General features: G+C 41.1%; 2 protein-coding genes across 2 annotated transcripts in view; both read right to left on the bottom strand.

Annotated features, from left to right (window-relative positions):
- HOXC10 (homeobox C10) overlaps window positions 1-12,754 on the bottom strand; it is a 211,437-nt gene that overhangs the window by 35,766 nt on the left and 162,917 nt on the right. The window lies entirely within an intron of this gene.
- Window positions 1,915-8,097, bottom strand: LOC132767679 (homeobox protein Hox-D3-like). The gene is made up of 2 exons (XM_060762892.2): window positions 7,460-8,097; window positions 1,915-6,031 (listed from the first exon to the last, which is right to left on the bottom strand). The coding sequence occupies exons 1-2, from the start codon at window positions 7,809-7,811 to the stop codon at window positions 5,343-5,345; spliced, it is 1,041 nt and encodes a 346-aa protein (XP_060618875.2). The 5' UTR covers window positions 7,812-8,097; the 3' UTR covers window positions 1,915-5,342.

Consider the following 12,754-nt stretch of genomic DNA (forward strand, 5'->3'; position numbering starts at 1 on the left):
CTGAGCAAGTCCCAGTCTGGTGAATCCTGACTTCCTAAGAAACCATGAACATTCCTTGAATTCCACAATAGAAGAGATGCAGTGTGTATTCAAGCAAATGTTGGACTGCATTGGCCTTGATGAATGGCCACACATTATTTCAGAATTCATCTCTACTCACATGCAAACCTTTTTATCTGGAAATTGACACTGTGTGCTTTAGTATTCTAGGCCTTGCAAAATCATCCATGTAAACAAGAGATGGAAAATGGCCATCCCTCTAGTTTTGGTGGACTGCAACTCCTATCAGCCTCACATCATCAGTGCCTAAACTCACCAGAACTATTGGTATTTTCAGTCAGGCAACATATACAGGGCCACAAGTTGCACCACACCTGGTACTTTCTGTTGCAATTCAAAGTCTGTGATTATACATAAGATGGAAGTAGTGAGAAAAGAAGACATGCTCAAACAAATTACCTTAAAAATTAATGGTTTGTTTTTATTGTATAGTTTATAAAGGAAGGTATAATCTCCAAAGTTCTCAGCAACTGGGGATATCAAACATTTGATAACTGTGGGTTAAGTGCAGTAATATTAACTTGGCAAGCTTGTACTTAACAAAATTACTTTAAAAGGATCAGTTGACTTATGATCTTAACAAAACTCAGCACTTTTATTTTCTCTCAATTTAGTATCGGAGAATAAAACTTGTGGTTTCATAGAATCATAGAATCAAAGAGTTGGAAAAGACCTCATGGACCATCCAGTCCAACCCCCTGCCAAGAAGCAGGAATATTGCATTCAAATCACCTCTGACAGATGGCCATCCAGCCTCTGTTTAAAAGCTTCCAAAGAAGGAGCCTCCACCACACTCCGGGGCAGAGAGTTCCACTGCTGAACGGCTCTCACAGTCAGGAAGTTCTTCCTCATGTTCAGATGGAATCTCCTCTCCTGTAGTTTGAAGCCATTGTTCCGCGTCCTAGTCTCCAGGGAAGCAGAAAACAAGCTTGCTCCCTTGTAGGTTTCTTTTCCTACAAATCAGTTGAACTAAGGGCCCTTCCACACAGCCATAGAACCCAGAATATCAAGGCAAATAATCCACAATATCTGCTTTGAACTGGATTATTTGAGTCCACACTACCATATAACACAGTTCAATGTGGAATTTATGCCATTTTTGGAAGTGGCCTAAATAGAGCTATGATCTGGCTGTATTGAAATCTGGAACTTAAAACTGCAATAAATTCAGTATGTCAAAAAAATCTAATTTATATATATTTTATCAACTATTTTATCCTGAGCATTGAGTTTACCCGTCCTTGATTCCAGCTGGATGACAGAAGGCATGACCTCAGCATACTGCATTTCTAATAAACACTGGTAAGCTAATAGCCATTGGTAAGTTGGCAGAGAACAGAAGGGATCTGCCTTTGTGTAGCTGAAGCATCAAGCTGGGGTTACTGAGATACTTTGGCACCAAAACCAGACTCCTCTCTGTTGCTCCCTCCACCCAACGATGCCTCTGGACTATTTTAGCCACATGGACCCTGCATCTTGTTGCACATGTCTTTTGACTGAGACATGTCCTATCAGACGCCATTGTAAGGATAGATGGGACATCTTTCTAAACTGCAGTCCCAGGAAATGGAAGAGGCTTAATGGAAGGCAGGGGCCAGTTGGCGAAAGGCGAAGTATAGGGGGCAGGAGGGGGAGACACACAAGCAGGCTAAGCTCCGGAGCTGCATACTAACTGGGAGATGAAAGAGTTAGAGGCCTTCTGAAGTACGTGCTGTCTCAATGATTAATGGGGGTGAGAGAAGGGTGAGGCCCAGCCCCTAGTAAACTACAAGATGGCAAAGTGATTCTAAGAACAACAGAGCAGTGTTCATGGAGAAAAGCATGTCTGCGGACGCCAAGAAAATCTCCCGGTGCTGTTTTTAAAAAGCCTCTTTATTTCTAGTATCAAAACGGTACATTAAAATAGATGCCAAGAGTCATGTAATCATTAAAAATAAACCAACAGGATGCATAACATACAGTGAAAAAACATCACTCAAGGCAAGCGGCGAGGTTGAAAGTTGGTGCCTCTTTGAAAGCGTTCTGATTCTGCTGCAATGCTAACCATAAAACAATTCACACAAGGGGCAGCCATCAGGTGGGTATTTCTTCAACCATCAGGCTAGGAATAGCAGCTCTTGATGCTCCTGCTTGTTTTCAACTGAAACAAAATCTTAAAATGTGGCCTTCCATTTTCAAGTTTCATCTTTTTAGGGTAGATGTAGAGCAGAAGATCTTTAGCAAGGTCTCCTCTGAATGGATTTGCAAAATTTGTGGTGGGGTTTGCCCCTGATTTCTCTCTAGGCTTTTCAAGATATTGCATACTCTTCAGAGATGGTACTCTTGACCAGAGTGTGGTCAAGATAGCAAAACGTATTAATAAAGAACACACAAACTAGGAAAAGCTACAGCAACTTGCTTTTGTCTACATTTACAGGGGAGAGCAAGATTCTGCCCCCTTCTCAACTTTTAACCTGAGCATTGAATTTACCTCATTTTACTTTTACATTTTGAACTCAACAATCAAAGTAAGCTGGAGACAAAGGGGTGTGGGGAGAGAAATTGGGGCATTTTAGATACAGCTGAGAAAGTGGAATGACAAAGGATGAATCAGGACTGTCCCTGCCTAATTGGAACAGTTTGAGGTTGTTATGCATTGAGCAAAGTTATAGTGGAGTCAGGACTCAAGAGTTGGAGCATCAAGACTTTTTAGGATAGTTGGGATCATGATATTGGCCCCCTCTACACTGCCATATAATCCAGATTATCAAAGCAGATAATCCACATTATTCGCTTTGAACTGGATTATCTGTCTATGCTGCCATATAATCCAGTTCGAAGCAGATAATCTGGATTTTATATGGCAGTGGAAGAGGCCATCATCTGCCATCACAACCACTTTGAGTTTTTCATGTACCCTCAAAGCTCATTGTATTTTTCTTATTGAGAGCCCATACCAATGTCACATAAGATATTCCTTAAACAGGCAATTAAGACTTCTTAGCTTTGCAAAAGACCAGCCTCTACTGAAGATTTAAACCAGTGGTTCCCAACCTTTTTTTGACCAGGGACCACTTTCCAACACTAGTACAAAAAGGGTTACAAATCGGTATTGGTCAACTTTAGATTCAGTTTGGTTATTTGGAGTACTGATTCTGAAAATTGCATTGGATAGACCACATCAGCTCTAGTTTCTGATACAGAACATATGCCATCTGCTTGCCGATAAAAAAACTTATTTAATAATCTAGAGCTGATGTGGTAGTAGTAATCTTTTGTAGGTAGTCAGTCTCTCCCTCCTAACATCCCCATTGTCTCGGCATTATAAGAGGGTGAGACCAGTTGCTCCCGTTGCTGCGTGGTTTCGAGACAACGGTGTAATAATGGTGAGACCATGGACCATATTTTCATTCTTGCAGATCACTGGTGGTCCACGGACCACAGATTAGGAACCACTAATTTAAACAGTTAGAACTGGTTTGCTGATGGGAATAAACATAGATTCCTGCATTTTACTACTTTCCTTATGAGTATCTCCATTTCAAGCTTTACCCATTGTAAGCCAAATAGCAGGTGAAAGAGGAAGAAGTGAGGACATATCTCTTCAGCTTTGCTCAGTGCTTGGGAAAGTTACATTTTTTAACTACAACTCACAGAATCCCCCAGCCAACATGGTTAGTGTCTATGCTAGCTGGGGTGATTCAGGAGCTACAATCCCCTTTCTGAAAATATTTGTAAGAGAGACAATAGCAATTGAGGATAGTGATTTGGTTTCCAAGTATTGGCAATGTAGGACTGTAGATTTCAAAGTGTTTTCTACATAGGAGTCAGCAAACTTAATTTGCATGATCCAATTTGTTTTGTTTTGTTTTACCTTGAGAGCCACCAATCAGAGTTTGATGCAAAAGACAGATATATTAGAACTAAGGACTGCAGAAGCCTAGAATTTGTTTTCCCGAGCAGAATTAGCAGTCCCTAAAAAAACCATTCTTGTCTGCACAAAGTTTTCTGCAGTATGATTTAGGGGTGCTAAGAATAGGAAAATTATTTTCTTCCTGCTATTATTATATAATTGGGAGTGAGAAATCTTTACTACTTTATTGCTTGTCTCTCTTTAAGAAGAAGATCATAAGGCTGAGAGGTACAGAATGTCAGAAATCCACTACAAATGTGTAGTATCCACAGGGAATGCATCAGGACCTCATCATGGATCTGTAAAGAAGGCATTAGAGCCCAACAAAGCATAAGGACCCAGCAAGAGTAGCCTATCTGTTGTGCCCAATGGCTGACATTCACCCTGCCTACCTACACGTTGATTTCCAGGATGTGGAGCAAATTATGCAAACTAGATATAATGTCCTTGCATGTGTTGTGTGTCTCCTTTATTTTTCATTTCATTGTGTTTGGCCAATCCCACCGCACTCAAGTCTCCCTAACTCAGTAATTTCTAGGAGGAGCTCCCCACCCCTTGTGCCAACAGGAGTTGAAATTCGGGGAGAACATAGATGAGCTTTGAATCCAGGGAAAGTGCAGATGAGCTCCCTCTGTCAGCTCCAGCTCCCCATACAAGGACATGAGACACAAGGATGGTAAAACATCAAAAACATCCGGCATCCCCTGAGCAACTTTCTTGCAGATGGCCAATTCTCTTATACCAAAAGTGACTTGCAGTTTCTCAAGTCACTCCTGACACGGAAAAAAAAAAGTAATTTCTAGCCGTGGGGTAGAAATGCTGTTTTCACAAAGGTGTTTTTTTTTTCTCATGAGGAGGCATGACTCATCAGAAAAGATAATAACACTTTGTAAGGTAGAAGGCAGCATGAAAAGGGGAAGACTACATTTCAGACGAACAAACTCAATCAAGGAAGCCTGAGCCCTAAGTTTGCAAGACCTGAGCAGGGCTGCTGACTACTATAGAGTGATTTCAAGATCTCTCATTCATGGGGTCACCATAAGTTAAAGTTGACTTGATGGCAGTTAAAATATTTATTTACATAAGGCATAAACTAAGCTATTAGACTGACATAATAATAATAATAATAATAATAATAATAATAATAATAATAATAATAATAATAGCTGGCAATATGCCTTGGTAAAACCTGGCAAGGTCTCAGCCCTGTGCTCTCTGCCCCCACACTCTGAATGATTTTCAGTACAGTTAAATAAATAAGAGGTAATGTGTGGGCTGAGAGGTTGGGGGAAGAAGGCATTCTCTTGGTTGCACTTAGAGGTATTTTTTCTTAATGAGATAATAGCACTGTAGCAATTTCCCTGCTTTGGTTTCCATGGCAGGGAGCCCCTCACAGATGCATAAGATTTACAGGTCCCTGAGAATCTCCCTGAGGCACAGGATGTGTGGCAAAATCTGTGTAAACGGGATGTGAGTTGGAAGGCCCAAGCTGGTGGTGGCCAGGGAGTTCAGCAAAACAGCTGTAGTCCAGGTTTGTTAAGGAGCAATCAGGGAAGCTGTAGACTGAATCGGCCTCAGGCACATTTCCCAGGTAATTTTCTCCCATCTCACTCAGGCTTTCTTGCAGGACTGGGAGTCCATAAGAATGGCTTTCTCCTTGAACAGAGAGGGGGCAATACTCCAAGGGGACAGAAGTTAGGGGGCTGAGGAAAAGGGCATCAGCTTCTGTTGCTGTGCTGTAAACTGCACCCTGGGCTTCGTTGCAAGAACTCAATGAGTCTGTCTCACATTCAGGCTCCATTTCACTGTAATAGAAGCTCACTTGAGGACTTTGGTTTGGTGACTTCTTATTGGTCCCCTTGGCTGACCGAATATCCTTCTTGTATTTCATCCTTCTGTTCTGGAACCAGATCTTGATTTGCCTTTCTGACAGCCTGAGAAGCCGGGCCATCTCCAACCTCCGTGGGCGGCAGAGGTACCTATTAAAGTGGAACTCTTTCTCCAGTTCCACCAGCTGTGTATGAGTGTAGGCCGTGCGGAGTCTCTTGGAAGAGGAAAGGTGTGGTGGAGATCCAGGGTCTAAAGGAAAGGAAAGATTCTGTTCAGGTTGAACCCCTGATAGTATCAAGAGAATAAATTTAATGTCTCACAAAATATTTCTACTGTAAGAAATCAACATTTTAAAAAATGTCTACGCTGATTTAAGATGAAATTAGAAGAAACTTGTAAGTCAGATGGAAACACCCTCATGCACGAGAAGGCCTTACTGGTGCATTATTTAAACTGTTATGTTTATTCATATCATGATCTGATCACCATACTCAATATATCCCATATGCTTGGGGGTATTGGAGTAACGATACAAAAGGTTTGTTAGGGTAGACCCTGTTTCACTCAGACTCAGCGCCCCTCCCCCCGAATCAAAATCCTGGCTACAGGCCTGCCCTCATGGATCACATTTGTCCTGAGATTCAGAGGGTCTCCAGACTTGATGCTTACTTTACAAGTACCACCAGCCCTCCGTATCCACAGTTTCTGCACCCATGGATTCAATCATCCATGGCTTGAAAATATTCACCAAAAATATCCAAAAAGCAAACCTTCATATTTGCCATTTTACATCAGGGACATTATATTATTACTATATAATTATATATAATGAAACCCACTGGTGGCCCAAGGCTTTAATGTAGAAAGGTGCCTCAAGTACTGGACATGACATATAGCCACTGATAGCCTTATCCTCCATGTATTCAACCCTCCCATTTGAAGTTGCCCAATTTAGCAGCCACCAATCACGGCATCATCATCATACACCTAAATCTGATTGGCTGTTTAGGATTGTGACATCATCTTGTCCATTCTTATCACTGGATGAGATCACCTAAGCAATTCATCTAAGAAGGAGGGGAAAGTACAAATCAGAAGGCTAAATAGTCCCAAAAGACAAAGGTAATAATTGTGCCAATTGTTATTGGGAGAAGGAAATGAGAATTCAAACTGGGGTTTCAGTATCTCTTTCTTCTCCATTGAAACTGCAGAATAATCTGTGTTCTTTAAAAAGTACATTTGTAATACCTTGGTTTTAAATTTGCAAGGAATTCAAATATTGCCTGTCTGCTTACCTAGCTATCTAGCCATCTTCTATTGCTACATCCCGTGGTCCAATTGACAAGGTTATGAGAACCTCACTATAAATGGGAACCCACCAGTTAACCAAATGTAAGGCTTATATCTTTCAGTAATATAAACAAAAGAAAGAAGGAAATGAAGGGAGGGAAAATGAGAAAATCATGTACATGGCCATTTCAAATAAATATTGCTGGAAACCCATTAGTTTAAACCAAACTTCCCCTCTCGATCTGTTGGGCATCAACTCCCATTATCACCAGCAAATAGACAAGATGGATTTCTATTTGAATACACCAGGAAGACATCACATTGAAGAAGACTGTCCCACATGCACATGGATAGTAAGCAAAGGATGAGACAGATGAAAGAAAGTACCTGCAGAAGGAAGGCTACTGTTGCGCTTGGTGTTGTGTCTTGTTTCCTTCATCCATGGGAAGACTCGCTTTGGTGGGTGGCTTTTATGCACGTTGCGAGTGCCATTGGTGGAAATGTCACAAGGACTGGAACTGGTAACCAATGGAGGCTGCTGAGACCTTGAGGTCTGGCTGTCATTACTGTTCTCTAGGGATCTCATTTGGTCTGTTGGAGACCCTGTAGATATTTCTGGCTCCTGCTGTACCAACAGAGCAGGAAATTGCTGCTGACTAAAAGAATCTCCCTTAATGAGATCTTGGTGCAAATTGCATTCTGAGGATTCCTGGTCATCTTCATGAGGAGCTTTTTGCATTTCCTGTTCTTGTCTGACTCTAGGGATGGGGAAGGAGACTGACACCTTGAAATGAAGGCAAAAGGAATCCAGAAAACAGAACCCTGGTTATTACTGCTCAAGAAAGGCAATCCTCAGTGAAATATTGCAGAAGTCAGGGGGCAAACATCCTCAATGACCTTGCTCTCATCTCTTTGGACAACAACACTGGCCAGCTATTCTGGCCTCTGGGGACAAATCTGCTATGAAAGGAATATGATCTTTTAAAAAATGACAATTGTTTGAGTTTCAACATGTCTTTTGTGGAAATGAATCCACTCTCATAAGGTATATCGACAAAAGTTGTCAAAACACACTAGATACTTGTTATTTGTGCACAAGTGACTTTTTAATATTTAGTGTTTGACAGTGGGAGCCAGTGTGGTGTATTAGTTTGAGTGTTGGTCTATGACTCTAGAGATCAGATGTAACATCCCTACTCAGCCATGAAAACCCATAGGATAAAGTTGAACAAGCCACACTCTCTCGGCCTCAGAGGAAGGCAGTGACATCTGAACAAATTCAACCCATGATAAGGTTGCCATAAGTCACAAATGACTTAAAGGCACACAACAACAGCAACAAATTTGACAGTACCTGAAACTAATATATTATTTATTATTTGGCAGTATTTGACTGATGGCATAAGTGGATTCTAGCTTTCTATGTAGCTTTGTGTGGAATAATGTTCAACAGCTGCCCTATATGGTAGCATTAATATTTAGTTATTTGACACATGGGATCCATCATAAAATGCTATAGTGCAGAATAGAATAGTATTATTCAGTGTCCGGGTCAGCCACATGTCTTTTCAGAATCCTTCATTCAATTCAATGTCTCCAAATATTCCATAGCACCTGAACCAAATCTGCCCCGTGTCCTGTATGATTCCCAGTCCCATTCTAGGATATATATAGCATTTGTTAGCCAAACATTTCTGAGAATTTATTACAATTGGTATTTGATACCTTCAAGGAACTACCTTAAGAGGAAGAAAAGCCACAAAGTCCCTAGCTCTCTGGGCAGTTCACATTCAGAATTTGGATTCTAATTCCAAAACCAAAATCTGAACATCAGAGATTGACATACTGGTAAAATCTGGGCTATTCACTCCATGTTCTGCTCTTTCCACTATCATGATTGATAGTGGAAAACTCCTTCTGAAGAAAAAATTGTTGAAAAAGCCCTGTGATAAGTTCACCTTAGGGCTGCAACAGATTGGAAATGATTTGAAGGCACACAACAAACACAACCATCAGAAATACACAAAACTATAATTCCCACAGTTTGTTGAGATGGAATCATGACAGTTAAAGTAGAAATCAAACTGATATAACTTCAGTATACATAAATTCCATGCCAAGCGGTAGTTACTGAATGATGGTGATGATGAGACATCTAAGCAGCCTCCTACAACCAGAGGCGGCCCTAGGTAATTTTCAACGGTAAGCAAACAGTATTTTGGCGCCCCCCCCCCCAACAAATTCACTGATATATATTTTCTGTTCATCGTGGGAGTTCAGTGTGCCATATTTGGTTCAATTCCATCATTGGTGGAGTTCAGAATGCTCTTTGATTGTAGGTGAACTATACATCCCAGTAACTACAACTCGCATATGTCAAGGTCTATTTTTTCCCAAGAGCACCTCAAGAGCACCCCTGGGCAAAATCAACTATACTGCAAATGCTTACTTTGTGTAATGGGTTGAGCCGCCCCTGCCTACAAACAGCAGCTTCAGATGAACTGGGCTGCAATTTGCTGGATTCCCTTGTTTGCGGGGTTTGGGGATTTCCAGTCCTACGCATCTGAATGGCAAAAGGTTGAAGTTCCTTCTACAGGCAGAGTCAATGTTAGGTAGTAGCTCCTTTGTTTGAGGTGAAACAGCTCTAGATTTTATACTGAACTTTTAAACAGCTATTCAGAGGACTGAACTGAATTTGCAAAGAAGATTTAGCAGCTTTGAACGATCTGAAATAAAGCCCAGAGCAGATCTGGTATGGAAGTCACTAGTTGTCACTGGCCAGATATATTCTAAGGGATGGCCAAGTATTCACTGCTGCAGGAAAATAGATGGGAAAGGGCTGCAATTCTAAGTATGCTTACTAAGAAGGAAGCCCCATTGGACAGAGTGGAACCTACTTCTGAATAAACATTCAGAGCATTGCACTAAAATAGGTTTAAATATTAATTTAGGTGTAAGAACCAGAATGGTGTTGTGGTTTGAGTGTTGAGCAAAGACTTTGGAAGACCAGAGTTTGGATCTCCAATCAGTCATGGAAGCACAGTGGGACCTTGGACAAGTCACATTCTCTGGGGCCTCTTCTACACTGCCATATAATCCAGATTATCAAACCAGATAATCCACATTATCTGCTTTGAACTGGATTATATGAGTCTACACTGCCATATAATCCAGTTCAAAACACACAAGCTGGCTTTTACTGTTTACATGTGAATGCAGAGTGTAACTGTTTACATGTGAGTTATATTAATTGTATTGTTTTTGCTTATTGTTTTTGTTTTATTTGTGTATTGTCGGGCTTGGCCTCGTGGAAGCCGCTCCAAGTCCCCTTGGGGAGATGGCGGTGGGGTATAAACAGGGGCGGCTCAACCCATTACGCAAAGTAAGCATTTGCAGTATAGTTGATTTTGCCCAGGGGCACTCTTGAGGTGCTCTTGGGGGAAAATAGACCTTGACATATGCGAGTTGTAGTTACTGGGATGTATAGTTCACCTACAATCAAAGAGCATTCTGAACTCCACCAATGATGGAATTGAACCAAATATGGCACACAGAACTCCCACGACGAACAGAAAATATATAGCAGTGATTGGTTGGGGGGGGGGGGATACTGTTTGCTTACCGTTGAAAATTACCTAGGGCCACCTCTGGGTATAAATAAAGATTATTATTATTATTATTATTATTATTATTATTATTTTATATGCACTAAAACCCTCTCTAAACAGGTCATGCCAAGAAAACTCTGTGATAGGTTTACCTTATGTCACCACGAGCTGCAAATAGTCTGAAGGCCCATAACAATGTAAAAGAGAAATCTAACTTAAAAACTGTTCTCCAAGTGCTTTTCCACTATTGCTTTGGAAGCCTCAGTTCTGCCTCTCATGTGACAGGAAGGAGGGCAAATTATGGCTTGTTAAGTGTACTGAGTTCAGATGAGCCCCTGTGTGAGGAGTTAGTAGAAATCCATCATTTCCACTAGCATAAGAAGCAACATTTCTTCTCCCACCCTGAGAACACCCAGTTCTTATTGTTTTTCTTCAGGACAGGGGAAGTGAGGCACCTTATGCTAGAGGGAACAGTAAGCTTGTACAAATCCCCTAAAACATCTGAAGTTGCTACCAAGGATATGCTTGACAAGCAAGGGCAACTGGTGGCACCAATATTATTGTGGGCAGAGATTAATAATACTTCATGGCTTAAGAGAGCTATCCAAGTGACTGAATCTATTTCAGGGAGGGATAAATCTCTCCCCCACCTCAGCCCTAAATAGGTTCAATCCCTTGGTTGGAGTAAAATCCAGGATAGCTTAATTGCCCAAAGAAGATTGCAAACAAGAGCTAATGTCATACATAAGGAAATACTTCCCACAGTATCTCCCATAATTTTGTATACCTGATGGACATATTTGCACTCTACATCTTACGTATGTATACTGACTAAACTGAGACTTGTGCCGGCAGGACTGCTGACCAAAAGATCAGTGGTTCAAACCCAGGGAGCAGTTTGAGCTCCCGTCTCTCAGCTCCAGCTTCTCATGCAGGGACATGAGAGAAGCCTCCCACAGGATGGTAAAACTTCCAGCCATCTCCTGGGCAACATCCTTGCAGACAGCCAATTCTCTCACACCAGAAGTGACTTTCTCAAGTCACTCCTGACATGAAAAAAAAACCCTGAGACTATCACACTTTGACCACATCATGAGAAGACATGATTCACCAGAAAAGACAATCATGCTTGGTAAGGTTGAAGGCAATAGGACTAAATGAAGACTGCATATTCTTTTTCTGAATTATTGCCATCTGGCAGACAGTACAGGGTGACAAAAACAAGGACAAACAGAACAAAGGATAGTTTTTCTCCTAGAGCTGTAGCTATGTTGAAGTCTGTGGTTTCACAATGATGTGGCATTGGGGACTATGTGGTGGTGGTGGTCATAGTGGTATGTGTGGAGGGAGGGATGTGTTGTTTTTGTGGTGTGTGTGGAGGAAGGCATGTAATTCCGTTGTGCAATAGCACAATGACAAATAAAGCTATTCTATTCTATTTCAGATGGAGAGAGTCAATCAGTGAAGCCACATCCCTGAATCTTCAAGACCTGAGCAGGACTGTTTATGATGGTGTGACTTGACAATCTCTCATTCATGGTGTCTCCAAAAGCCAAAGCTGACTTGAAGGTGGTTAACAAGTTCATTGTACATTCAATAGATAAAATCACCATTATTTCTATTAATGACCTAATAATAAACACTATCTCTACTATCCCCATTTCTTTCATTTGATATGTTCAGAATCATGAAAGATGTCCGTCTTTCTTTCTTTCTTTCTTTCTTTCTTTCTAGAAATAAAAGTTAATGACTCTTCAAAGGCGGGCAGACTGTAAATATAATTTTACTATCATTGGAAATGCTGCATGGTAGAAGAATGGAGATTGCACTACAGAGAGGTCTGTATTTTATAATTGCTATTGATGCCTATGTTAGAAGTAATTGCTTGTTTCATGTAAATACCGAAATCGTTCATGGAATAATATTTGGCTTGCAGCCAATACAGGATCTATTGACAGCAAATGAATGCAGTTGAAGTGGGTGAAAAAAAAAGCAAGAGGTATTTGTGAGCATTTCCTCACTCACCCCATGACCTTAGATTCTTCAATAGGCAGGTGTGCATAGGTGTGTGTTG

The sequence above is a fragment of the Anolis sagrei genome, chromosome 2, assembly GCF_037176765.1.
Source record: "Anolis sagrei isolate rAnoSag1 chromosome 2, rAnoSag1.mat, whole genome shotgun sequence".
NCBI classification, from domain to species: domain Eukaryota; kingdom Metazoa; phylum Chordata; class Lepidosauria; order Squamata; family Dactyloidae; genus Anolis; species Anolis sagrei.